The sequence below is a fragment of the Carassius gibelio genome, chromosome A19, assembly GCF_023724105.1.
Source record: "Carassius gibelio isolate Cgi1373 ecotype wild population from Czech Republic chromosome A19, carGib1.2-hapl.c, whole genome shotgun sequence".
NCBI lineage: Eukaryota > Metazoa > Chordata > Actinopteri > Cypriniformes > Cyprinidae > Carassius > Carassius gibelio.
The window spans coordinates 11,558,250-11,584,612 of NC_068389.1; the positions used below are offsets into that span (position 1 = coordinate 11,558,250).

The 26,363-nt window shown below is 37.7% G+C and overlaps 1 protein-coding gene across 2 annotated transcripts; it reads right to left on the reverse strand.

Moving 5' to 3' along the window:
• Positions 1-309: 309 nt before the first annotated feature.
• Positions 310-26,104, reverse strand: hpcal4 (hippocalcin like 4). 2 transcript variants are annotated; one of them, XM_052532394.1, is made up of 4 exons: positions 25,955-26,104; positions 5,404-5,577; positions 4,816-5,031; positions 310-4,715 (listed from the first exon to the last, which is right to left on the reverse strand). In XM_052532394.1, the coding sequence occupies exons 2-4, from the start codon at positions 5,563-5,565 to the stop codon at positions 4,518-4,520; spliced, it is 576 nt and encodes a 191-aa protein (XP_052388354.1). In that variant the 5' UTR covers positions 5,566-5,577; positions 25,955-26,104; the 3' UTR covers positions 310-4,517. The 2 variants fall into 2 exon arrangements, with proteins under 2 accessions (XP_052388354.1, XP_052388353.1); XM_052532393.1 differs by lacking the exon at positions 25,955-26,104 and having other exon boundaries at positions 5,404-7,192.
• Between the last annotated feature and the right edge of the window lie 259 nt (positions 26,105-26,363).

Here is a 26,363-nt window from a genome sequence, read left to right on the forward strand (position 1 = left end):
GAGAGCTCAGAGCTAGATTAAAGGCTGAGTGTATCAATTTGATGGGAAATTGCACGTGTAATGTGTGTCCCTGCTGGAAGGTCTACATTTATGCAATTCTCCCATCACACTTCAGATGTGCTACAGTGCTGCTGCCATGACAACAGCGTTTATCATGACATCACCTCCCTAGAGTGACTCACTGCGCAGGTCTGCAATATTTGTATGCATGAGAATGAGAGAGAGAGAGAGAGAGAGAGAGAACTAGATAACCTGATGAGTCTGAAAGTATTTACCTAATCAGTAAGGACGACAAACAAACGGAGACAATTCAGTAGACATCCACATATTTAATTCTCTATGTAACAAAAATAATTACACATCTTTGTTCCAGAAGCTTTACGATATTGAAAAGGTGAACAGAAACCAGACATTTAGAAATGCACAGCACACATACAGTACAGAAAGCATTGCATTGCACAGCTGGACACAGTTACTCCCTTTTCAGTGTTATTGTTCTGGGACATAATCAGAATTTGCAGTGGAAGGTTACACATGTGACCAACTTACATTAAATGATTAATTTGTATTATAAATGGTAATGCAATCAAAATACATGTTTAATTATTGGCTGCATGTTCGCAACATAGTTGTGCGTCTGTGTTTACATATATGTTTTATTTATTATTCAATTTGATGTCTTTGGCACAGAAATACTCACACTGAACTATAGCAGTGGCATGAGTAAATATAGTGGCAGATAAGTACATTGCACAACATCCACAAGGCCCCTTTTGCACTTCCCATAATCATTACCCATGACCATTACTGCATTTATGTAATCTAATCACAGTGATCAGACAGTCAGAGGTCAGTCTGAAAGATTGCAGAACATACATTGGGTAACGCATGGTTCTGAATTGTGGTGGTAGATAAAATTCAGTGACAGTGTCAAATTAAATTTTATTGTCCCTTGTGAAAATGAAGCACACTTTAGCATACTTTTATAAAGAGTAATTAATATACTTTAAAGAATATACTTAAGTGTGAACCAAATGTAATGTTTTTGGACACTTAATTGCATGTTAATTGCAATTAAATGAAAACGTATTGTGTTTTTAATTAATGGTAAATGGAATTAGCTGAACTTTAGAGTGAATTATTTGACCTACTTAAGTAGGACTTAAGTATTGTACATATTTGTATTATGTATGTAATTATGTATAGTAAAGTCAAATATACTTTAATGTTGTTTCTTTTGAAATTGTATGTCATGTATTTAAAACAAACGTTATGATGAAATTGCAGTTTAGTACATTTTAAATATTTTAACCATGTAGTTTACATGTGCTTTGGTATGTTAATCAACACATCAAAATAAGTGTACATCTTCAGAGCATGACAGAAGTTTATTAATATCATGATTTAAAATGTACTTTTAAACTTTTAACTTGACATGATGACAAAGTGTACTTAAGTTTGTTAAGAAATATTTTGGACTCTTTAAGTACACTTAAGTGGCCTTTTAATTTATTCATATAATCTGCATTTTTTTATATATACTTTTAAGATTTGAAGTACACTGCAAGAGCACATTCAGTACAATTAAGCACGCTTCTTTATCACAAGGGGCAGCACAGTTCAGTATAAAGCAATCTACCATGTGACATAAGAAAGTGATTACACTTGCTGCTCATGACTAGGGGTGTGTAAATGACAGGAAACACATTCCACAAGGATTTCACAAGATTATGAGTAGTGTAAAAGCAGTTGTGACAAAGTGCTTGTAAGCGGGTAATGAAAAAAAAGCTTAAGCTGCTGTTACTGAAGATGTAACATCACAGGATATGCTGCAAAATGAATTGCAGAGTTAATATTGCTAGAGCCTTTCCCTACTGAAAAATAAGTTAATTGGAGAAAGCTAAAAAGATGTCGAAATACAAATAATCATTGCTTTTTTGTAGCACAATGTTCCAGTAAGACCCTCCTTATTGTGTTTAAAAGTATATTTAGGTTTTAAAGGAGAGATTTGGATAAATTTAGCATTACATCACTTGCTCACCAAATGGATCCTGTGCCGTGAACTGAATGAAGCATTATTGCAAATGATAGACTCATATTTTGGCCAGAGACAATGGCTTAAAGTGAAAATGCCTTAATGATTGAATAGTTTTTTTATGAACACTCATCTTTTCTCTTCACAAGACATTAATTGGTAGACTGGAGTCATGTGGCTTACTTGCAGATTATTGTGATGTCTTTATCAGCTGTTTGGACTCTCACTCTGACGGCACCCATTCACTGCAGAGGATCCATTGATAAGCAAGTGATGTAAGGAACCAAACCAGAAATTTTTGAAAATTGTAAGATATTCCTTTCAAGGGGCTTGCTGCTAAAATTCAAATATTTAATATTCCCTTGGGCCCTATGAAGAGACTATAGCGAAACTGACAGCCCTGGTTCTGAGTGAAATCTAGCTGCTGAAGTTAATTAAGCCAGGTTAATTAACATCTTTCACCACAGGGAGGCAGTCTAAAACTAAAGCTGTATTCTCTCTACTCACTACATAGTGCAGCAGTGTTCTCATGTTAGTAAGTATCACGGCCTAGTAACATAGACAAGAACTAAACATTCTACATCTGGTTTACATTTGTGTCCACTTATATTACAAGAGTAAAGAAAGGTAGTTTAACATCGACAATATTCATACAATTAAAATCCTCTTGGTGTCATCTGCAAAGCTTGTGTAATAAGAGATGAACTTATGAAGACTAAATTAAACTAAAACTCTCATGACAAAAAAATAAAATAAAGTAAAAAACACTCACCAGCCACAACACGACAGCGTAATACTCCTAGCACTGGCGTGAATTCATAGGAAAGAATTAATACAAAGATTGAGGCATTTGTGTTCTGTTACGTGAACTCGCACACTCACACACTGCAGCTTTTACACCAGATTATAAGGAAGAAAATGCACACATTAGTTTCCTCTTCCACAGACAGACACACATACGTAAGGTGTTTTGTGTTAGCACACAAATCATTGCAGCTGTGTCAGATTATGAAAGCAGTTCTAGGTAGAGAAACATTTACATGTACATATTAAGCATGTGTATATTCATTATGTACAAAATGTCATCATGTACATATATTGTCAGTTCTCTAGCTAATAAATGCTACTCCTCATTTTCTGGCATGACCTGTTATGTAATAGCATCCCTTTACTCAGCCATGGCTTTTCAGTTTTATCTCGGCCAATAACAATTAGAAGGCTATGCTTCGTGATGGTATCATCAGATTATGGCAATGCATTCAGACTCCACTGATGTGAGAGTATTAGTGGCTGGAGTGTTATCTAGTGGGGTAAAGCGCTGCATCTGAAGGCATCCACAAATGTCAAAGGATTCAGTCCTGCCCTGAACTCTCTGTGTTTTCTACAATACATTCTGTAATACTCTTCCTCTGGCACAACCTGTAACTATGCATGTTGCTGTTCTGTCACTTTCAGTCTGGAGAAAAACAAACAAACATAAATATATATAAAAAAATATGAATGGTACAAACATTTGGCTGATACCAATTAAGCAGATAATTATTGTTATGTGCAATCACTGATAATTTATGGAAGCCCTCTTTCTTGTGTTCTTGTGATCTCGACACTGCTTCTGTAGATAAATGACTAATACATAAATTTTTTTCTATAAAAAAAAAAAAGTTCAAATGGAAAAATGAAAATTCATTTTGAGATTTGCTAAAGATTACATTAAACATTCTTATTAAATTACTTGTTTTTTTAAAGATTCACTTCAGAATTTAAATAAATACAGTACACTGTAAATAATTTTGTACTTTTTTTTCATGCATGTCTTTCTACTTCAAAATGTCATGTTTAATTCATGTCTTGTTTTCCATTTCTTTGTAATTATTTGTGAAATTTACTAAAAAAAAAAAAATTTTTCTACACCATATTTTTTCTTTCAAGTGTATTTAGTTCCAATATATCGTTTATCCCTAACATATAATTTCAGGCCTAAAAATGATAAAATCCTTTACCTTTTTTTCTGTAAAAAAAAAAAAAAAAAAAAAAGGTTTAAAATGCATTAAAATGAATCAGAATTAAATGATTATTAAATCATTAATTAATTATTAAATTAAATTGTTCAAATATGTTTTTAATCCTAAAAAGAGTGCTAAATGCCTGTCTGTTGGCTCAACAGCAAACTTTTCGAGGAAAGAAATGTCTTGTATTAAGGATTCAATCTATCAAACTTTCTGACTCTTGAGGCTGGAAAGCAGACAGAATGTGTAATAAGTGATACGGACTTGAAGAGACTCTCTCTTGCATTACTTTCACTAATCAATCCAAATGGCCATAAGCATTCCCTCAGCATTGCCAAGATTATCACGCAGTCTAACTTATGTTCAACTGTATGTACATTTTCTCTCATTATCTGTTACCTAGATCTCTCTAGAAGTCTGTACATGGTTCTCCCCCCCTCCCTACACCCTTACACTCCTCTTTTTCCTCTCCTTCCTTACTTCTGCATGTCACACTGCAATAAAAGAACAATGGAGGGGTCGCTCTTGGCCGCCTCTTTGAACTCCTCCAGCGTGATCTCGTCGTTGTGATCCTTGTCCATCTTGCTGAAGATTTTGTCCACACGCTGCTGTGGGGTCAGCCCGTCCTCGTTCATACGCATCATGATCACTGTGCCAACCATCTTATAGATTGCCTGGACATCAGAGACCCCCCCGAAAAAGATGGGGTGAACACATTTCTAAGACAAACTCATATTTGATTAAGTGATGCAATGCCTTCTCTGAATCCCTCACCTCAATGATCTCCAGCATTTCCATACGTGTGATCTTGCCGTCTCCGTCCAGGTCGTACATGTTGAAGGCCCAGTTGAGTTTCTGTTCAAAGCTTCCCCTGGAAGTGATGGAGAGCGCGCAGATGAACTCCCTGAAGTCAATGGTACCGTCACCGTTTTTGTCAAATGTCCGAAAGGCATGCTGGGCGAATTTTGAAGCGTCGCCATAAGGAAAGAACTGAAAGGCACAACACAGACTCAGCAACTGGCTTTCAGTACACTTTTCAGTAACTACTACATTGGCCTAAATAATGGAATAAAGACTTGGAATATAGCATGCATAAGTCATATAAGCCATTTGTATGATATTTTAATGGTGATTTCTCAATATTTGTGAAGCTCTACAGTCCCTGGTCACAATATAATCTAATTTTATGGAAAATATGAAGGTCAATATTCTTCTTAACATCTTTTGTGTTCCACATTAGAGTTTGGAACAGCATGAGCGTGAGTAATTTGATTATGTTTTTAATCACTATCACATACTTCATTGTCACATTGATAGAGCGGTAATATCTAATGTGTAAAGCATCCCTTTTAGATCCCTCACCTTGACATAGAGTTGCTGGAACTCTTCCAGATTGAGGATGCCAGACGGACAGTCCTTCAGGAAGCCCTTATACCACTGCTTCAGCTCAGCTTCGTTGAACTCTGTACTCTTGGTCAAGTCATCTAGCACCTCAGGAGCAAGCTTGCTGTTGTGTTTCCCCATCTTTCTACCTCTCTGTGGACAAGGTGGGTGAAGAGCCATTAAAATAGATTCATGCTTTATAGATTAGCAGCAGCGATCAAAAACAGAAATGTATGGTGTACAGCAGGTCTCTTGACAAGATTAATGTGAAGCAGTTATGCAGACTTGAATTGCACCATTTCACATCTTTCTCATTTCCTCTGCCTCAAGTATTGAAACATCAAGAGTATTAAGCAAGACTGTATCATTAACAAAAACTATTATCATTAATTAAGACATTTGTTAATTAAAATGGCATCACATGGTCTCGCAGGACAAGTTCCCATTCATTTTCTCCATTGAGAAATAAATAAAACTTTCAAAACAGACTTTTACATTGAGCTCCGGGGTTAATAATCAATGGTGTGTTTCTGTTGAAGCCATCAGATTTCATGTGAAGAACTACATGACCATGAATCGTGAAGAAAAAGTATAAAGTTAGTGAAAATAAAATGACAGAATATGGGTAAAATTATGGTATTATTATCGTTCACTCAACAAATATTTGCATGTAAAATTGAAGCAACATTAAATATGTGTTTAATTCCTATGGAGCAAATGAATCACTCTGTTATATGAATCAACCATCAGACTCACATAAACAACCAATGAAACATAAAATCACAGCAAGATTTTTGTGGAAACGACGAATGTTAAAACAAAGGGTAAACAGTTTCTAACTTTGAACAAGTGAAACACACTAAAACTAATCTGAAACTTGAACTCATTATATAAAACAAAAATAAAAACAATTCTTTTTTTCCAACACTATCCACCTTATTTTAATGTAAGACTTCCATGTTATTCACTTCCAGTTATTTTAGCTGTGCAAAACAGTTAAGTAACACTGTGTAAAGACATTCTGTTAGCAGCTGTTGCCTGCTATTCTTTTGGGGTTTTACACTGTCATGACATTATGGCTTAGAACATGTCTACTTCTGGCAGAATATAAGATTTATTAAACCAAATCCAAATTGCCCTGGGCTTTGAAAATGGATAAATTTGGGTGAACAAATGACAAATGAGGCACTGTGTTAATGAGTCATTATCTCCTCTCTCGGATTATTAAAGTTCATGAAATATTTAGCAGGTCTAAATAGTTGACGAGGGGCACATGGCGACGGGATACAGCAGCAGCAGCATCTTTGCAGAGGAACTCATCTGAGACCCGGTCGCCCACAGCACTATTTTCTCCCACTGACGGAAGGTCATTTTAGTGGGATCATGATGACTAATCAGAGGTGAGCATTCATCTCCTCTCATTTTCTCTTGCTCTTTTTCACTCCCTCTCTGTCGCTGACCTTTTTTGGAATTCTGTGGTCTGGCGGCTTTTCTAATCTTGGCATCTTTCTGATGAGTTAACTTTAGACAGGGGGGTTTAATTAAAGATCTAAGTGGTTAATGAACTATATGGCTGACAATATACGCCTCAAGGCTCTGGAAAGCTGATACTTTGGGACTGGTGAGACAGTTCACTATTGTTTTCAATCAGAAAGGCTTCCATCAAACACTGCAAGCACTCATGCCCACAGGCCGACCATTGTTAACTTGTTTGTAATAAGTGACTGCTCAAAGAGCCGGCATGCAAGAGGAAACAAAATCTGTCAATCATTACTCCAGAGCTCTCCATGAAACTGCAAAGGAAATGAAGAACTTGGAAAGCAATGTTGGTGGAGGGGCTTATGAAAGTTAATCTACACCCATATTGCTTTGGAACCTGAGAGCGAGTCATGTGGTTACCTGGGAGTTGTAATATGTTGAAGTTGAACACACTTTGCAATTAACAAACAAGGAATGATAGCTCGTTTTTATTAGAACTTTCAGATACACACTAAACCTTTTTTCAGGCACTATACATACATATAATTATTAATATATATATATATACATATTAGAGAGAGAGAGAGAGAGAGAGAGAGAGAGAGCTTGGAAAGAGGCAGGGGGTCATTTTAGATCACCTTTCGGATGTATTTAATTATAACCCCCTTTATAATCTATAAAAACATTATATTCATATTTCATATTTTGTCTAAACCTTCTTGGATATCAAGACAGGCAGCCTTCAATTCCGGCCAAATGAAAGATAACGTTGTGTGTGAATTAGCACGTTATAATGTAAATAGTAAAACTATTCACATTATATATAATTAGATAATTAGTAAAATTAATAAAAAGTTTAAAAACTGAGAATGATTAGTAATTGTCTCTAACTGGCCTAATTAGCTAAACCCGCAAAATCAATAATTCATCTTTTCACTAGGAGGTGCACAGAAGAACACAATTTAAGGAATATTTACAGACTGTTAAACGAGACTGAGAGGTGGATATTTAAATTCAGAATAATAATGTTATTGTCATGGGTCAGGGTGCCCTCCTGGCTCCCTCTGCTGTCTATGTTGTCATATCTTTTTCGGCAGCTCGTGACTGGTGCGATCAGTGCTGATCTGGTGGTGGGGCTGCTCAGATTATGACTTGCTTGTTCTCCACCTGTCGCTCTTTACCATTTCCTTTATATTTCTCTTCTGTCTAGTCCTTGTTGTGAGTAGATTGTTTTGTGTGTTTGTTGCATTTGATGTTCTGTGGTCTGCTTTGCTCTGATCTCTTATTTACCTGTACCCCAGGACGCTTAGCGTGAAGGACTGCCACCCTGCGTCTCACTCTACTCTCAGGTTGCTGGTCATGTTCGAGCGTTGGGACTTCGGAAGTACCGTCTGGTCTGCATCCCTCTGCCAACTGAAGCTGGAATACTCCAGAGACTTGCTCACTGTTTTGATTACAGCTTAATTTTTGTTCTCCTATTTTTGAGAATAAACTTTTCTCCTTTTATTCCTCTGAATTTGAGTCCTCTTCCCCCCTCACTCACTCCCATCACAGAATCTACTCACCAGTTTTACCCATGCCACTAAGTTTGCAACACTTTTTGGCAATCATTCTGAGGAGATTTGTTTCCTCCTTATCCATTCACCCACTGCTCCAGAGGTTTTAGGACACACCTTGCTGATTAAGCATAACCCACAGATTGACCGGGGTCTTAACTCTGTGTTGGATTGAAGGCCTTTCTGTTTAGCTCAATGTTTGGGTGCTGGATTTTCCCCGTAATGTTTTGTTCTGTGTTGCAGGAGGAGCCTGTGAGTCTGGCGGATGTACCGGGAGCTTACCATGACTTAAGAGCGGTTTTCAGTAAGTCCCGAGCTTCATCTCTGCCTCCGCTCTGCCCATACGATAGAATTGCATATGCGATAGACCTGTTGCCTGGCACTTCTCTGCCCATGGGGCGCCTTTACTCTCTGTCCAGACCTATGAGGGAGGCCATGGAGAGGTATATTCATGATTCTCAGGAAGCAGGCATCATTCTACCCTCTTCCTCTCTGGCTGGGGCAGAGTTCTTCTTCATGGAGAAGAAGGATGGTTCGCTGTGTCCCTGCATAGACTATCGGGAGTTGAATGAAATCACGTTGAAGAATCGTTATCCTTTGCCGCTGATGTCATCTGCCTCCGAGCTCTTGCAGGGGGTAACCATCTTTACAAAGTGTGACCTCCACAATGCTTATCACTTCGGATTAGGGGGACAAATGGAAGACTGCATTTAACGCTTTTCCCGCGGGTTGCCCAAAAGGGTCTGTTGTTTGTGTACCCGTCCAAACTAGCATCCTACAGTGGGTCCACTCGTCCAAACTAGATTGTCACCCAGGAGCAACTCGCATCTGCATGTTGATCAAGTAGCGGTTTTGGTGGCCATTGTTGGCACAGGATGCTCGTCAGTTCGTATTGGCCTGTCCGGTTTATAATGAGAGTAAATGCTCCAATCAACCCCCAGCAGGGTTACTCCAGTCCCTGTCAGTCCCTTCGCAGCCCTGGGAGACAGTTGACTTGAATTACATTTTCCGTATTCATGGCCTCCTGGTAAACGTGGTTTCTGATAGGGATCCGCAGTTTGTGACAAGGTTTAGGACAGAATTCCGTTGACAGTTGGGGGCGACTGCGAGTTTATCCTCTGATTATCACTCGCAGACTAATGAGCATGCCGAGCATGCTAACCAGGATTTGGAGCGGGTTCTGCGCAGTGTGGTGTCTGCCAAACTGTCATCTTGGAGTTCCAGATTAACCATGGTAGAGTACGCACATAACTCCCTCTCGGTCTTTTTTAAGGTTTTGTCTCCCTTTCAGTGCTGTTTAAGATACCAGCCCCCATTATTCCCCTCCCAAGAATCTGCCACTGTTGTTTCACCCACACATTCAGAGGTGCCTCTGTACTTGAAGTATCACCAGAGAAGCCCTTACCCGGACTGGCGAGAGAAACAAAGTGTCGGCGGACCATCACCGTACTAAGCCCCCACTTTACATTTGCGGTCAGAAGGACTGGCCAGCCTCCTAGACTCATCAAGGGGTCGCCTGCTTATATGGTTTGGTGGCTGATCGATGTGATGCATATGGGCAGAGGTCACCAATACCTGGTAGACTGGGAGGGCTATGGTCCGAAGAAGAGATGCTGGGTTCCAGCTCGCAACATTCTGGATCGCTCTATCAATGACCAGTATGTCCCAGAGTTATAGTGTTTTAAATATAGGCCTAAAGTTTTAATTATAGAAATATTAAAAGATTTACTCAATCTATGCTTTAAAAATAAAAATGAAACGCCAAATTATCACTGAATCATTCATTCAATCAATTCATTCAAACGGCTGAATAATTTAGGAATGAAGCAAATTACTGTTTTTATTAATGGGACATTGAACAATTGATTCATAAACGAAACACCGCTGTGTTTGCTTGGAGATGCACAGAGGCTAAGCTGTGACTTTGTTTGACACTATTTTCGGTGACAAAATATAGCAAAATCAGACTTTCGCTGTGTTTGGCTTACCTATCTGTTCTATGAGGAGCAGGATGCACATTGATAGAGAAGCACTCAGGTATTATGTGGCCAATCACAAAAGACAGCATTGCACAGCTAACCATAGGCACAAATATACCGCTATGTTTTACATTGAGGTAGGTTTATGTGCAGAACTGGGATCGCTTTCGTAGACTTTTGGATGGATAAAATATAGAAATGACTTTGATTTCCAAAAAACCTAAGCAGTTGGAACTGGAACACTGTCCCCACTTGGAATTCAATCCCTGGACTCCGAACCAGCCTCCAGCAAAACTTTATCCTATTAGTTTTGGCTTGTTGTATAAGTAAAATATACACTACAGGCCCAGATTTTTGCCATCTAGCAGCATCTGCTCGTCTATGTCTTAGTGTGTGCACTATTGAGACACACTGTGACAAATTTTTAACTGTGATAATAAATAGTTCAAATCAGTAGGAAAAACTATCGGTAAAAATATAGATTTTTCCAATTAATTGTGATCTATACTGAACTATCCTGATATTGATTCCTGAAATCAATTGATTGATCTTTACTCTATTTTCAGTAGCTGTGTAAAAATGTATTTGCTGCACTGTTCCAAAGCTGTCTGGACCCTGTTGTCATTTACTTTAACATTTTAATATAAATATTTTCATAATGTGAGGTTGGTAGTTTTCCTGTATCCATGTTTCCAGTTCCATTTTAAGCAGTCAAATATACAATGATGGATGACCCTTTTGAGTCAGTTCTTTAAATTAATAGTTTGAAGGAAAAAGGGGTAGCACTTTATTTTACAGTCCTGTTCCTCATGTACATACTATGTACCTATTATAGTAATTACAATAACTATGTAATAACTAGGTACTAACCCTGAACCTACCCCTAAACCTAACCCTATCTCATGTAGTTACCAGAACTTTCTTAGATAAATACACTGTAAGTATACTATAAGTACATGTTAGTACACGTACTGTAAAATAAAGTGCAACCGAAAAAGGGTTACTTGTTATATGAGTGGGGTGGGGCTGAGAGCCGTGGGAACGGAGCGAGGCTGCTGGAGTAATTGAAAATGAGCAACACCTGCACCACTCACTGGTCTTGAGCCCCACGGAGGAGCTCCGGAAATATAAATGGAGGAGTAATGACAGTGAAGGACGAGATTTGACCAGGCCTGTATTTTGTTTTGTGTTTTTTGTTCTGTTTGTGCGCGACAGTCTTGTGTTTATTATTAAAGTTTTATTTGAATGTTCGCCAGTTCCTGCCTCCTTCTTCCCGACCTACGAACATTGTTAAAGTATATAACCCCCACCCCACAGAATCTTATTGCTTAAAAAATAAAAAGTAATGTAATGTTCCAGGGAAAACAGCAAGGATACTACCTTACCATTTAAAAAAATATATTGATAAACTAAAAAGATGATGAGGTTAATTAATCGGCAAGCGCAATATACACATTTCATATGGATAACATAATCAGAGAATGTTTGTTTTCTATTTGAATTGGTTAATTATTAAAACATTTAACGTTCTATAGATATATATTTCTCGTCTGTGAAGCAATGCAGTTTCGGTAAATTTTTTGACCTCAGGTTCACAGGGATCGAGACGCAGAAATAGTATTCTGTTTGTTTTCATTATTTGACAGCACACAATGTTTTGTAGTTATACACAAACAAATGTACACCCTTAACAGATTCAAACGATGTGATAATTCATGTCTATATGACCAAAAATGACAGTATTTTGAGTGCAAGTGATTGCACCGATGCCTACACATTAACTGTCATGCACAAGTACGCAGTTTTTTCAGTCAATGTTTATTTTATTTCAAGTAAAAATAGTTTTGTTATGTTTTTACAAATAATTGCAAAAATTTTCATTAAAAGGTTGTTTGATGACATTTAGGCAAGAATCAAATCATTCATTGCTAACTGTGCCAGTTTGTGTTGCAGTTCATTCTGGGATTGTAAATCAGGGAGTAAAATTATCTTGTAAAGATCTTGTAACCAACATGACAGAAAAATAGAGCCGGCATTTACCCAGCTAGACACCCATGTCTACAATATATTTCAGACCAACAGGTCTACCAGCATGTACATCTGTCTTCACACAATGTGGCCATCAAGGGACACAGGGCGAGATGGTGGTAAGGAGCTGAATCAAGGTTTGGGTAAACAGAAACATAGACTCTGACATTGTTTACACCTGGTATTACTATGCCTTTTAAATGTGTCTGCTGTGACCACTTTATTTGGATTTCATCTTAAAGCCTGGCTCACTCTACAGGATTTCCTAACCGATTATGAAATCTGGCTGCAGCACACACATTAGGAGAATCTACGCAAAGATTATCTTCCCTCATATCTTAAACATGCACACACTACAAGATTTGAACATCGCGGTGCAATCGCTCGTTGTCAGGTGACGTCACACTCGTGGAACACGAAATGCATTATGGGTATAGCCGCCATTTGTAAGGTATCAATGCTAGTGTGTTCAATTGGGAGGATTGTGTTGGTCTTAAATGTGGTAAAATTGTACGTTCTTGTTGTGCGATAGGCTGCATATCTAGTCTCATGACAGAACGGGTCACGAAGCTCAGATGCTGAAATTAATGCAAGTGTCATGCGCTTCAGTCTATGTAGTAAACAAACCAGCAAGTCTCTGCCATTCATTCACACAGAGACGCGCAGAACACGGATTCATATTTCAAACAACTTTTGCGGCTTAACATTTACAGATACTGGTCCATATGGAGATTTGATCTGATTAATTTATGCTAACTTTGACAAATTCCATGACTGTCCATATTAAAATGTAAGTTTCATTTTCATGACTGGATTTTGAGATTCCGTCCTCGTTTTCTGCTTTGCGGAAATCATAGCGCTGAACCGGGTTTGAACGGGACCTCGGTACTACCGGTACTTAAAGAAACCTGGTACCGTCACAGGAGGGGGAAATCGGGGCTAAATCAGGCAAAAAATCCTGTAGTGTGAGCCAGGCTTAAGTGCTCCCCTCTTATATCTTCACACTCTACACCACTTTCACGAGAGCTGCAAGTGTGGCACATGAATACGTCTGAATAAATTGCTGCTTATGAGTGTTTTGGAAGGAATATGAATGGCAACAGCTATTTCAATTTCTTTGGCTCAACATAGCGAAGTTGGAATGTATTGTCTTGGTGCACTTTTCTCAAAATCAGTCCCATAACGCTCACATGTTCAGTAAGTGGGGGCAATTAGGAGGCACATGAATATAACTGAATAAATGAAGCCATTACGGTGCTTACGAGTGATTGAGAAGGAAAATGATGGTAACAGTGTTTCAGTTGTTTTACCTCAAAATGTAGTGAAGTTGGAATCGAATTTTGTGATGAACTTTTATCATTTTCGACCTTCTCTGCAAGTGGTTGAAAGTGAACAATCTCAAAACATTTTAGAACCCATTTACGCCTGTATTTTATGTCATCTTCTGATCAGATTGATGAAAACCCATTTTAATATCAGGTGTAAAAAGGACCTTTGAGGTCTGGAAGGAGAGGGATGTGTTAAAGAAGGAGAGGGTTTTTTTAAGAGGGCCAGAGACTGCCTGTCAGAAGAGCACATTTTCCAGCAAATTCAGCTTACAAAAGCACCTCAGCTGATAAGAAATATGGGCAGTCTTAAAACGAATGGTATAAAAAAATACAAAGTACACACAAAAAAACCCTTTAATCTTCTGGCTGGCTTGTGTTGAGAATTAATGGTTTAATTGGGTCTTAGAGTTACAATGGAAACTCAGTCTTCTTTTTTTCCAGTTGTTTGCTGTGGAATAAAATCTCTCCTGAGCTTTTGTCTGACGAGTCCGTTCCTGCTTCATTTGCCACCCAAGTGAATGTTTCAGCTTATCAACAAATGCTGGCTTTCTTGTGGCTCCTATAGGATTATGATGGCTGCTTGATGATTAGTCTAGCAGGGCTGAGGGAGGAAATGTGGGAGACATCGTAAAGGTGCTTCCTTTACCACGCCACTTCGGTTTCTTTGAGCAAACTGATGCTTATCTGGGAGGCTTTGCAGATTAATGCGTCATGTTTTAAGTTGCTTGAACCACATGCAACTGCCCTTAAGGTTGCTGGCTTGTCAGTGAAAAATAAACTACTGAAGGGCAGACAGATGGGGATAAATGGTTAGCTTTAGGCTTCTGAAGAGAAAAATGCTGCACTGTTAGCTATTAAAAAGTTTGCACTATTTTAAATATTTGACTACTGGTTATTTCCCCCACCCTTACGACCTAGGTGACATCAGGAAATATTGTTTTATTGTTTCTTTAGAATAAGTTGAATATTAAGAAAGTAAATACTGCCTATTTTGACTTTATGTTGACTTTATAGTCTTAAAGAACAAAACATTAATCACAAAATTCCTGTGACGAGACCAACAGGTCACGCACATTAATTCTGCTTCACGTATAGCTGTTACCTTCCCGTCAGCAAGAAAACACAGCAAATGTCTTCTGTGGCCTTGTTTCATGGCCTCCCCTATCACTTTCTCTCTTTTCATCAGTTCTCCATTGTCAGTCAATTGATCGATGGACAGTGATTGGCTGTGTGGTCACTGCTGATGTCTTTGATATTCCAGCCACATCAGTCTGTGAATGTTCCTTTTAAGAGCCACCAAATGAGATGAGAACCCTGGGAGCCGAGATGTGCTGGACACTGGGATATTGGCAGTGGATTAATTCCTCCACAGCACACACACATAGATGCACACACACACACAAACACAAATACACACACGTACAAACACATACAGGTCTGGTGCTTAAATGGATCCAGGTGGGAAAAATATATATATTTTTTCAAGGCTTGGGCATTGTCCTGGCACTGGTCAGAGATTGAATGAGAAAAGAAGAGATGACTCAATTGATGACTCAATACAGACTTTATTCACCTCAGTGACCTTCTGCAAACTCTTTTAAGATTGACACGCAGAAACGGCAGAAGCCACTGAGAGATGAAAAAGTAGTTTAGAGATTTCTAGAAATAAACCCTGAGGAAAAAAACTAAGAAACACACAGAAACTGCCATCTGTTTGGACTCTCATTCTGACGGCACCCATTCACTGCAGAGGATCCATTGGTGAGCAAGTGATGTAATGCAACATTTCTCCAAATCTGTTGTTATGAGAAACAACTAAGGGAGAGTACATTTCTAGCAATTTTTAATTTTGGGAAGACTGCAGACATTTCGTTCCACTAAAAACTGCTGTGGCGTCTCTTTGAGTTTCTTGCCTGAGTGCGTGTGTCTCTGCTGAGAGTTGCCACCAATCCCAGACACCACTGTCTTCCATCACTGCCTTTAACTCTCTCTCTTAACTCCCTATGACAGCTCTATGTAACAGGGGCCATGAACCTCACAGAGACAAAAACTGGGTGTCATCTGCATTGTCAGACATAATAGATCAAACGCAATGAAGTAGCTGTCATTTAAACAAATGGAGCTCCAAATGAAGATTCAAGAGGAGCATGTTCATCTAATCCTGTCAATCACTACACAAGGATTAATGGCTGCTTTCCTCATTCCTGTAATAACTATTGTGGCATTGTTCCACCATCGCACCAATTGTCCTTTTCTTTGCATTATTTTTGATATACTTAGATAATTATAAAAAAATATATATATTTAGTGTTTTTTTTTTAAATGCATCAGAAATCATGAAATTGATATTGTTATATTGATATATTAACAGATATGATTAAGGATATAAATGGATAGATGGTTTTTAAATGTCTCATGAATCATGTTTCACCACTGTTTTCTGAATTGGTCAGTAGGCGTCAGAACAGTAACAGAGGACTTAAACAATGGTTAAAAACCAAACAACAGTGCTCACAGAAATAGGTCTTTACATCATATTATTATTGTGATATTGTCTGATTATGTTGTCTTTGCTTTATAGCTTCTGTATAAATGTATTTGTTTTGTAATCTTTTCTCTTCTTCTTAATTAGTATCATTATTATTACTTTTATTGTAACATTGTTATTGTTATTTATTATTATTAGCATTGTTATAATTTTTTTTTTCTCTTCTCTGAAAAATCTCCTGTGGACTGGTGTTGAAAATTAGCAAGCAAGTGCATATGGTTTGTCCAATGTAACTGTGATGTTCATGTTAAATAAAAAATGTGATAATAATAATAATATTATTAAAGATAGAAAACATGTTTTTAGCAACTAATATGGGTAACAACGTTGTTTTTTAAATTCTATATTCTGAAGAGAGGTTTCTAAAATGTGTTATTAACATGTAAAGGTGAAACATTACACACACACACACACACATATGCACCAGTCCAGCACACAAACACACACCTGACTGAGTGTCACTAACCTAAAGAAAGGGTGCTTTAAGTACACTTTTAAGGACGCTAGCCTTTTCACAACAATGTGCCGGTCCTCTTATGTTGGGAAAAAAGGGGCATGTTACAAGTGTGCTTCATCAAAACCCTGGGATGATACCACTGGTGAATAATTGGTTGTCCTGGTAACAGACCAGGAAGCTTTCACAACACTCAAAAAAATTCAGCAAAAACAACTGGTTAGAAGCTGTGCCATGGATGGATGTTCTCTTGGCTAATTTTTGATCTTTCTTCGCATGAAACAGCAAAATCAAATCTTAAATTTGATTTATTATTTCATCTTCAGGGGCGGAAATTTTAAGTTTTTAAGCCATTTCAGGAAGGAAGTATCTCAAGTAAACTTAACCAGTAACTCAGCAAACAACAAAACTGCATAAAAATTGCATTCAAAACAGAATTTAATTTTGTAAATAAGTAAATATTATTCTAAATAATAATAAAAAAATATGGATGTATGATATATAACAGCAGTTATCAATCAATTCCTAGGATGCCTCATCTATAATTATTTAAAAAAAAAAAAAAATCTAATTCAAACATTATATTGTTTTTTCCCAAAGTTTTTAATTAACTTTACACTTAAAGAAACATTACTATATAATATAAAGTAATAAACTCAGTAATTTGGAAGAATTCTAAATCATGAAAGTTTTATGGATGTTTACGTCACTCCTGAAGCTTTTTATGCCACCTTCTCATGACTGCAGTTCAATTACAGGTGAGTCATAAAATTCTCCACTGACTCATGTGGCATAACAACCAATAGTGGTGGGCATAAATAATGCAGCGGTTTGGAGATATGCACGCTAAAGGTCAACCATGCTTATCTGGAGTCAAAGGGGCACATCCAAAACTGTCAGTCATCATCATCATCATCTGCCAAAGGAGCTTTTGTGAGCAAAAGAGGTAACATAAAGGAGATCCTTAAATTATACATGAACAGATCAGTAGGGAAAAGTCTCTTTATTTTCCCCTGTATCTGTCAGGAACAACAAACCTCTCTGTCCCTGACTGTACTTTTTCTCACACCCACAGGGCATGGTGGCAGATGGTTCAGGGCAGTAATTTAAGGTAGTTGCAGTAGGTAAGGGGCTGCTGGGTCCCATGCGGGGTATGGGGCACAGACAAACAAATGACTTGGCAACTGCAGAACTGTATCTTTAGCTGCATCTTGATTTTTTTATATTTTGTCTCTGTGTTTTTGTCCAGCATTATTTTGGACCCCATTGTATTTTATTGCATGGACAAAAACAGTTAAAAACAGAAATATACTTCAAAATATTTTGCTTCATGTTCTACAGAAGAAAGAAAATCAGACAGCTTTGGAATGACATGAGGGTGAATAAATGGATCTTCATTTGCTACCGAATCTCTTTAAGGTAGAGGTCAGTTGCTTTTTCAAAGACAAATGCTCCATTCAGAACTCAACACCGTCTCAAACTCTACTCAGATTTGCAAAGACATCAAACTCTGTAATCAAGTTCAGATATATCAATATGAACCCAAACATTTCTCATGAAAAAAAAAAAAAATCCAAGAACATCAAGGATACTTTTATTTTAGTTTTTTACAATGCCAAAAATAAAAGACTAATTTGTGTTCATTTTTTACATTAAGGACTTTCCAGAGAAACATCTCAGACAAAGTTGATACTAAAATAAAACATGGCTGAGAATACCGTCTCCTGAGCTATGAAAGAGAAACCTGTAAGCAATATATTTTTCTACTCTGGGATAAAAACAACTAGTCATGTTTCCTGGCTCTAAATGAGTCCCATGGCATCATGTTAAATTAGACCCTCTGGCATTTCTATAGTGATGTTTCCACACTCCAGTGTGGAAGAATATTCTCCTCTCTCAGGAGAAGAGGGCAACCCAATGAAGGTCACCACACCTGCTCTCCACCGCTCAAAATATAGTATGTACTAAGTACTGTCATTTGTATCTGCTAATATAACACTGTTGCAGTTGATGCCTGGAAATACAAAGAAGCATAATGCTGTATTTTAAGGAAACTGAAAGCACTATAGTTCCATTCCACAGAACACAAGGACACGACCTAATGCTTTATGTTCTGAATTAGAGATCATTTTGTGCATTGAGATGTTAAAAATGGGTTAATAGTAATACCAATTATTATTATTGCTAAGGCAGGCAGGGTGAGTGATTTGAACCATAACACAAACACAGAATCAACCCACACCATTGCTACGGACTTGAATGATAGCTCACTCATGTGGCTTGTTGAGTAGAGGTGTGCTATTACCTTTCTAAGCATTTTGTGTTTTTCACTGATATTTGCCTGTCAGATGAAAAACCATAGGTTTATACTGAATGCTGAAAACAGAATTATACCACAACACAAAACAGCATGGTGGCACAGTGGCAGCAAGTTTTGCAGCCAGTCACCACTTCCATATAGGCTTATATATAAAAATCTGGTATTAAATCTCATGTAAATAATATGGTTACACTTCAGGGACCAATTCTCCCTAGTTGCTTATTAGCATGCATATTACTAGAATATTGGTTGTTTATTAGTACAGGTGCTGGTCATGTTATTAGAACATCATCAAAAAGTTGATTCATTTCACTAATTCCATTCAAAAAGTGAAACTTGTATATTATATTCATTCATTACACACAGACTGATATATTTCAAATGTTTATTTCTTAGAATTTTGATGTTTATAACTAGAAAATCCCAAATTCATTACCTCAGAAAATTTGAATATTGTGAAAAGGTTCAATATCGAAGAAACCTGGTGCCACAATCTAATCAGCTAATTAACTCAAAACACCTGCAAAGCCTTTAAATGGTCTCTCAGTCTAGTTCTGTAGGCTACACAATCATGGAGAAGACTGCTGACTTGACAGTTGTCCAAAAGACCACCATTGACACCTTGCACAAGAAGGGCAAGACACAAAAGGTCATTGCAAAAGAGGCTGGCTGTTTACAGAGCTCTGTGTCCAAGCACATTAATAGAGAGGCAAAGGGAAGGAAAAGATGTGGTAGAAAAAAGTGTGCAAGCAATAGGGATAACCGCACCCTGGAGAGGATTGTGAAACAAAACCCATTCAAAAATGAGGGGAGATACACAAAAAGTTGACTGCAGCTGGAGTCAGTGCTTCAAGAACCACTATGCACAGACGTATGCAAAACATGGGTTTCAGCTGTTGCATTCCTTGTGTCAAGCCACTCTTGAACAACAGACAGCGTCAGAAGCGTCTCGCTTCAAAAAGGACTGGACTGCTGCTGAGTGATCCAAAGTTATGTTCTCTGATGAAAGTAAATTTAGCATTTCCTTTGGAAATCAGGGTCCCAGAGTCTGGAGGAAGAGAGGAGAAGCACACAATCCACGTTGCTTGAGGTCCATTGTAAAGTTTCCACAGTCAGTGATGGTTTGCGATGCCATGTCTTCTGCTGGTATTGGTACACTGTGTTTTCTGAGGTCCAAGGTCAACACAGCCGTATACCAGGAAGTTTTAGTGCACTTCATGCTTCCTGATGCTGACCATCTTTATGGAGATGCAGATTTCATTTTCCAACAGGACTTGGCAGCTGCACACAGTGCCAAAGCTACCAGTAACTGGTTTAAGGACCATGGTATCCCTGTTCTTAATTGGCCAGCAAACTTGCCTGACCTTAACCCCATAGAAAATCTATAGGGTATTGTGAAGAGGAAGATGCGATATGTCAGACCCAAAAATGCAGAAGAGCTGAAGGCCACTATCAGAGCAACCTGGGCTCTCATAACACCTGAGCAGTGCCACAGACTGATCCACTCCATGCAACTTCGCATTGCTGCAGTAATTCAGGCAAAAGGAGCCCCAACTAAGTATTGAGTGTTTTTTAGTTGGCCAAGATTTCTAAAAATTCTTTCTTTGTATTAGTCTTAAGTTATATTCAAATTTTTTGAGATACTGAATTTGGGATTTTCCTAAGTTGTCATTTATAATCATCAAAATTAAAAGAAATACAAATGTGAAATATATCAATCTGTGTGTAATGAATGAATATAATATACAAGTTTCACTTTTTGAATGGAATTAGTGAAATAAATCAACTTTTTTAATGATAATCTCATTATATGACCAGCACCTGTATTTATAAAGTAAATATTAATGTCTTATTCTGCATGACCATATTTTAGATACCTAAACTATTATAAGCAGCAAATTAGTAGTTTATTGAGGTTAAAGTCATAATAGTTCGTTAAAAAGTGGTGACCAAACTTAAGTATCACCAATAATATAGGCTAATATTACTATATACTATTACTATTACTATATATTTGAAAACAATCAGTTCATTTCCTTGTATTATTGAAAAATGGCTGAAAGATGTTTGTCATAAGACAATCTATAACCAGCTAAACAAAATATTATAAAATAATTACCATGTTTGAGAGATCAGGTTCTGTCACTGCTACAAAACAACAACATTGTAAACAGTTTATTTCAATAAGCTAATGCCATCCATCTCTGTTAGGCAGAACAAAATATTGTACCATTAAATGGCTGTTGCAGATGCTGGAATAATAACTCTTGAGCAAAATCAGTATTTAGTATTCAGAGCGGAGTTTCAGACAGGTGCACAGTCTTTATGTGTTCATTTTATCGTGCTGCATTTGATTCAAGTGGCTTGGCAGGCAGTGTTTGAACTGGGCCCTCTCAAGGATGGTTCTTAGGGGGAAATAACAGGGATTATGAAATGTGGTGACCAGTCTGGGCTGTCAATGTAGTGCATTCTTCAATACCTCTGAAAGAAGTGCACTACACTGGAGAATAAAATTTGTTTGCATCAGATACAGTTCCAGTAAAAATAATAATAATAAAAAAAAGATCTGTGCAAATCATTTGGAAACATAAAACGTTTTAAATTTCACCAGTGTTACATATACAGTATGCTTATTTTCTATTGCCAGTTCAATGTAAAATCAATCTGTATTAAAATCAATAGTCTGGAAACGGACATGCAGTCAGATCCTATAGGAAGCACAGTGGGCTTCTATGCCAACACTATGGGCCAGATTACACCTGTGCACTTAGCTATCTGATCGTGAAAAGACCAGGTGTAAATGCCCTCTGAAACGCTTAAAATTGCTCCCAAAATGTTAAAATAATAAACGCATGAGAGCATTTTATAGGCTATATGACGTTATAGCTATATGACAGCACTAATTCAGATGCATCTCTTGAGTTTCTTTTCAGCATGCCGATGCACATGTCTTTTCACATGTCTAAGATGCTCAACACACAATCATCTTCACTATAAGCAGTAAGGCTAAATTATCTTATGCAGTTCCAAAGTCCTTTTAGGCAAGTCGTGCCACTCGGCCGCCATCTTGGCAATACTTACGGGCAGCTATTTCAGATTAACAAAACGAGGCTCCTATCTAAATGAATAGGAGTGCATGTGCATACAACCGCCATCTTTGCTGTTACGGGTTTTCCTTATATAGTTGTATTGAGGATTGAGGAAGTGGCATGTCTCTTATAAATTGTCTCTGGCTGATCTCTGTCCTGTTGCGGTCTTTGATCTTGAAATAAGCTGATTATAAATAAAATGCATTGCATAATTGTTGCTTTCATTGACATTAACTCACGTTAAATTTGCATTTAGTGTGGGAATTGAAGATCAGATTAATATATCCATCTTGCCGAGACACATGTATGCTGCCAAGCAAAAAAGGAACCATTTAAAAAAATCTGATAGCTATCCGATCAGAGAAAATGCTTGAAGTGACCAGGCCCTATGTTTGCCATGGAATAGTCAGTCCTACTTCTCAAAATCAGCCTTATCATGGTTTGAATTTCATATTCTGCCTTATCTATATGCTGTAACATGGTGGGTAAACGCATTGAACAATTTGTTTCTAACACCCCGGGGCGTCATCCGATAACTCCAGCTGCTAAATGTATCTGACAGCATCCTCCTGTTATGACACCGTACTTGCCTCTCATTCAAATTCAGAACAGGAAGCAGAGCAAAAACAACAACAACACTAGAAAAATAAAAGATCAACAGAAAGGAAACAGGCCAGACTACTTCGGTTTGACATGATGGGCATGCACAATACAGGATCCTATCTGAAAATGGAAAAATATGCAACAGTAATTTGTTCTTCCATGCAGGCATTCCTTTGTTTTTCCAGATCGAGCTGCCTGGAGGCCATTAGATTGGTACCGCCAAAAAGCTGACAACTGTGTGTGTGGCTTTCAGAGCTCAGCCATTTTAAACCTGGCATCTATCTCCATGAAAACCAGAGCATGTGACGTAATCAGTCAGTCGTCCATGTGTGTGAGTGTAGTGCGATGCTGCCCAATGCTCTTGCTGGGGACAAAATCAAGGGGACAGTTGGACGTATGTGTGCTGACCCTATGACCCATCCACAGTCTAGTACTACCTTAAGTTCACCTAAAAAAAAAAAAGAACCCTATAAAGCCTACTTTATCATATTCGATATGCAAATTTATGAGGTCTCTAAATGATGAAAACCTGAACTTGTACACAATCTTCTATATGCCTTCTGTATTTTTTCTTAGCAAGTAAAAGGCCTTTTAGTGTATTTCTTGTGTCTTTTTTTGTTGTGAAAATTTGAAGTGATTTTTATAAGTATTAAACATATAACTTTTTATTTTCAGCATATTTCAAGATGAATACTTATACATCATTTATTTTTATTTTTTTTTGAAAAATCGTGAAAATATGAGTATCAAAACTGACATGTCAGCCAGGCTTTTTAAAAAACACTCACTCTTAAAATAATGGTTCTTTGTTGGCATTTATGGTTCCATGAAGAACCACCCATTAACCTTTCCATTGCATAAAAGGTGGGTTTTACAATGTTCTTCACATTTAGAAAAACATATTTTATAACTGACTGAAATTTTGTTTTGGGTCCCTTTTGGAACCTTTATTCTGAAGACTTTTTTTGTACATCTCTCATTCAAGACTGTATTGTATTAAATATATTTGCCATCATTCATGCTCAAATATGAGCTTCATATTCTCCTATATCATTACTATATGGGCCATAAAAGCCTGATGTACCAAATATGAAACTCAACAAAAACACATGCAATCTTTTAAAATTATATCCATTATATTTGTCAAAAGGTTCAATAAAATGCTTTAGAAAAAACAGGGTTAAAGGACAAAGCTGCTGCCATGCCCCTCCACAACAGGATAACTTTTCAGACATTTCAAACTAAGTACAGATTTTACAATCACCCTTGCACTTCAGCAAACGAAGTGTCATGGTCAGATGAAGTAATGAGGCCATAGACCTCCACTCTTCTTACCACTGAAACCATCCCATATCTCTCTGCCCTCTGCCATGTTTTATCTAAGCATACGTAAACACTTCTGCATCCATTCATTATTTGTGCTTAATGAGCAGTGGCCGTGAGATATACTGAGCTCATTGAAGCTTCATGGCCACTCGAAGGCCCATCCAGATGGCAGCATTGATGCAAATAGACGTGGTGCCAACACGCTGATGCTCTCACAACTCGCTGCTGATCATTTTAGTGACAGTTCAGTGGTGAGCACTTGGTGACCATTGAACAGAGCACTCAAAGAGCATTCAATTATTTATTAACGTTCAGTGTTTATATGCAGATTGTTTACAAATGTAAATAATGACACGTTCAGAAAGAAAGAAATGGAATATATGTGGGATGTGTTTTAAAATTGTGTGAGTTGTTTACCTGACATCTTCCTTGGTTCCAGATGCCTTAAAATTCTCTAAAAGACTACTGTGAAAAAAAATGCTTAATGAGCTTAAAAATCCCTAGAAATATGCTGTATGCATCCATGATTGCCCAAAAATGCAGCAATGGCCTATGATGCCTAAACAATTCTGCATGCATCTTATGATGCAAAAAAAAATATATATATACATATATGTTGCTATATATACTATGTGTTGCTCAAAAATGTTGCACTCATCCATGATGCCCCAAAATGATCCCTAAACTATGAAATATGTCTAAAATATGCTGTACGCACCTATGATTCCCACAGCAAGCTACACAAGTAACGCCGAAAAAAGCTGCAGAAAGTAAAAGGCTGCAAACATATATGATGCCCAAAACTGCTGCAAGCATCTATGATGTCCAAAAATGACGCTGAAGTCCATGATTTCTAAAAATGCTCAACGCAGCTATGAGTGATGGTCAAAAAAGCTGTATGCATCCATGATGCCCAAATATGAGCTATGAAATATTCCTAAAATATAATGTATGAGCCTGTGAAGACAAACAATTATCCCTAGAGCAAAGAAATATGCCTAAAATATGCTGTATAAACGCATGATGCCCACAGCACACTGACAAAAACGTCCAGAAATGATGCAGGCATGATTCCCAAAACTACTTCAAGCACCTGTAATGGCCAGAAATACTGCATGTGTCCATGGTGCCCAAAAATTCTCCATAATGATGCCCAGAATTGCTGCAGTGCCCTGTGGTGCCCAAAATGCTGGAGACACTTCAGATGGCCAAAACTGCTGGCTTGGAAGGCAGCTGACTAGGTTTTGACCGAGACACTGCCATGTTTTCCCACTCACACATCCGTGGCGCAGACACAACACCGACTCACATCCACGCATCCATGAACTTTACTGGTGCAGCTCTATTCATAAACATGAACGCCCTAAGCTTGTGTCAATAGTACGAGCAAATAAATACAACACACAAAGTCGCAACTATTTAAACCACAAGCCAACTTAACACAATTATAAGTTTATTAGCCTATTGGCGCAGCTCAAATGTAAATTTAGTTTTGTTCAGTCTTACTTTAATACAATTTATATGGATGCTCCATATATCAGTGCATAAAGATTTAACAACACGTTTATCTTATAAAGCAACACGCAAAAGTTATAATCGCACATTACTGAAAAACATTTGTCCCTTTATGGCAGAGAAAAAAAGTGAACGCAGTTTTATTAATCTGTTTTCAAAGTGTTAGTAACTGAAATATAAAATATGTATGTTGTATTCCGCGAACCTTGAAGGAGCAATGCGCACGTTATGAAAAAACAAAAACTAAATATGACATGACAGAGACAAATAGATAACTATTTCAATACAGATACAATATTACTCACCCAAATATCGTGAGCGAAGTATCCGGTCTTTTATGTATCGCTCAAAGTGACTTGTACTCTCGCGGTTGGAGGAGTAAACTGTACTTCAACAGAGAAACGCCACCTATTTGTTTCTTCTCTGTGATGGGGAGGATGAATGGAGCGGTTTCGTTTCCCTTGCCAACACATTTGCATAAGGACCGCCTAATCCGACCTCTGATTGGCCAATATCAGAGATTAGAGTGACTGTCAAAAAGGATTCGTTTTTAACTGGATAGTCTCAACTGTCAGTCAAAAAACAGCTCGTTGACTCATACCTTACAAACTAGAGCTTGTTGCACCTTCCTGCGGGCATCACTGCGTGCCAGCAGAGCAAGTGTGCATGTTTATCTTCGAACAGGTACATTAACCATTTGCATTACACGTGTAC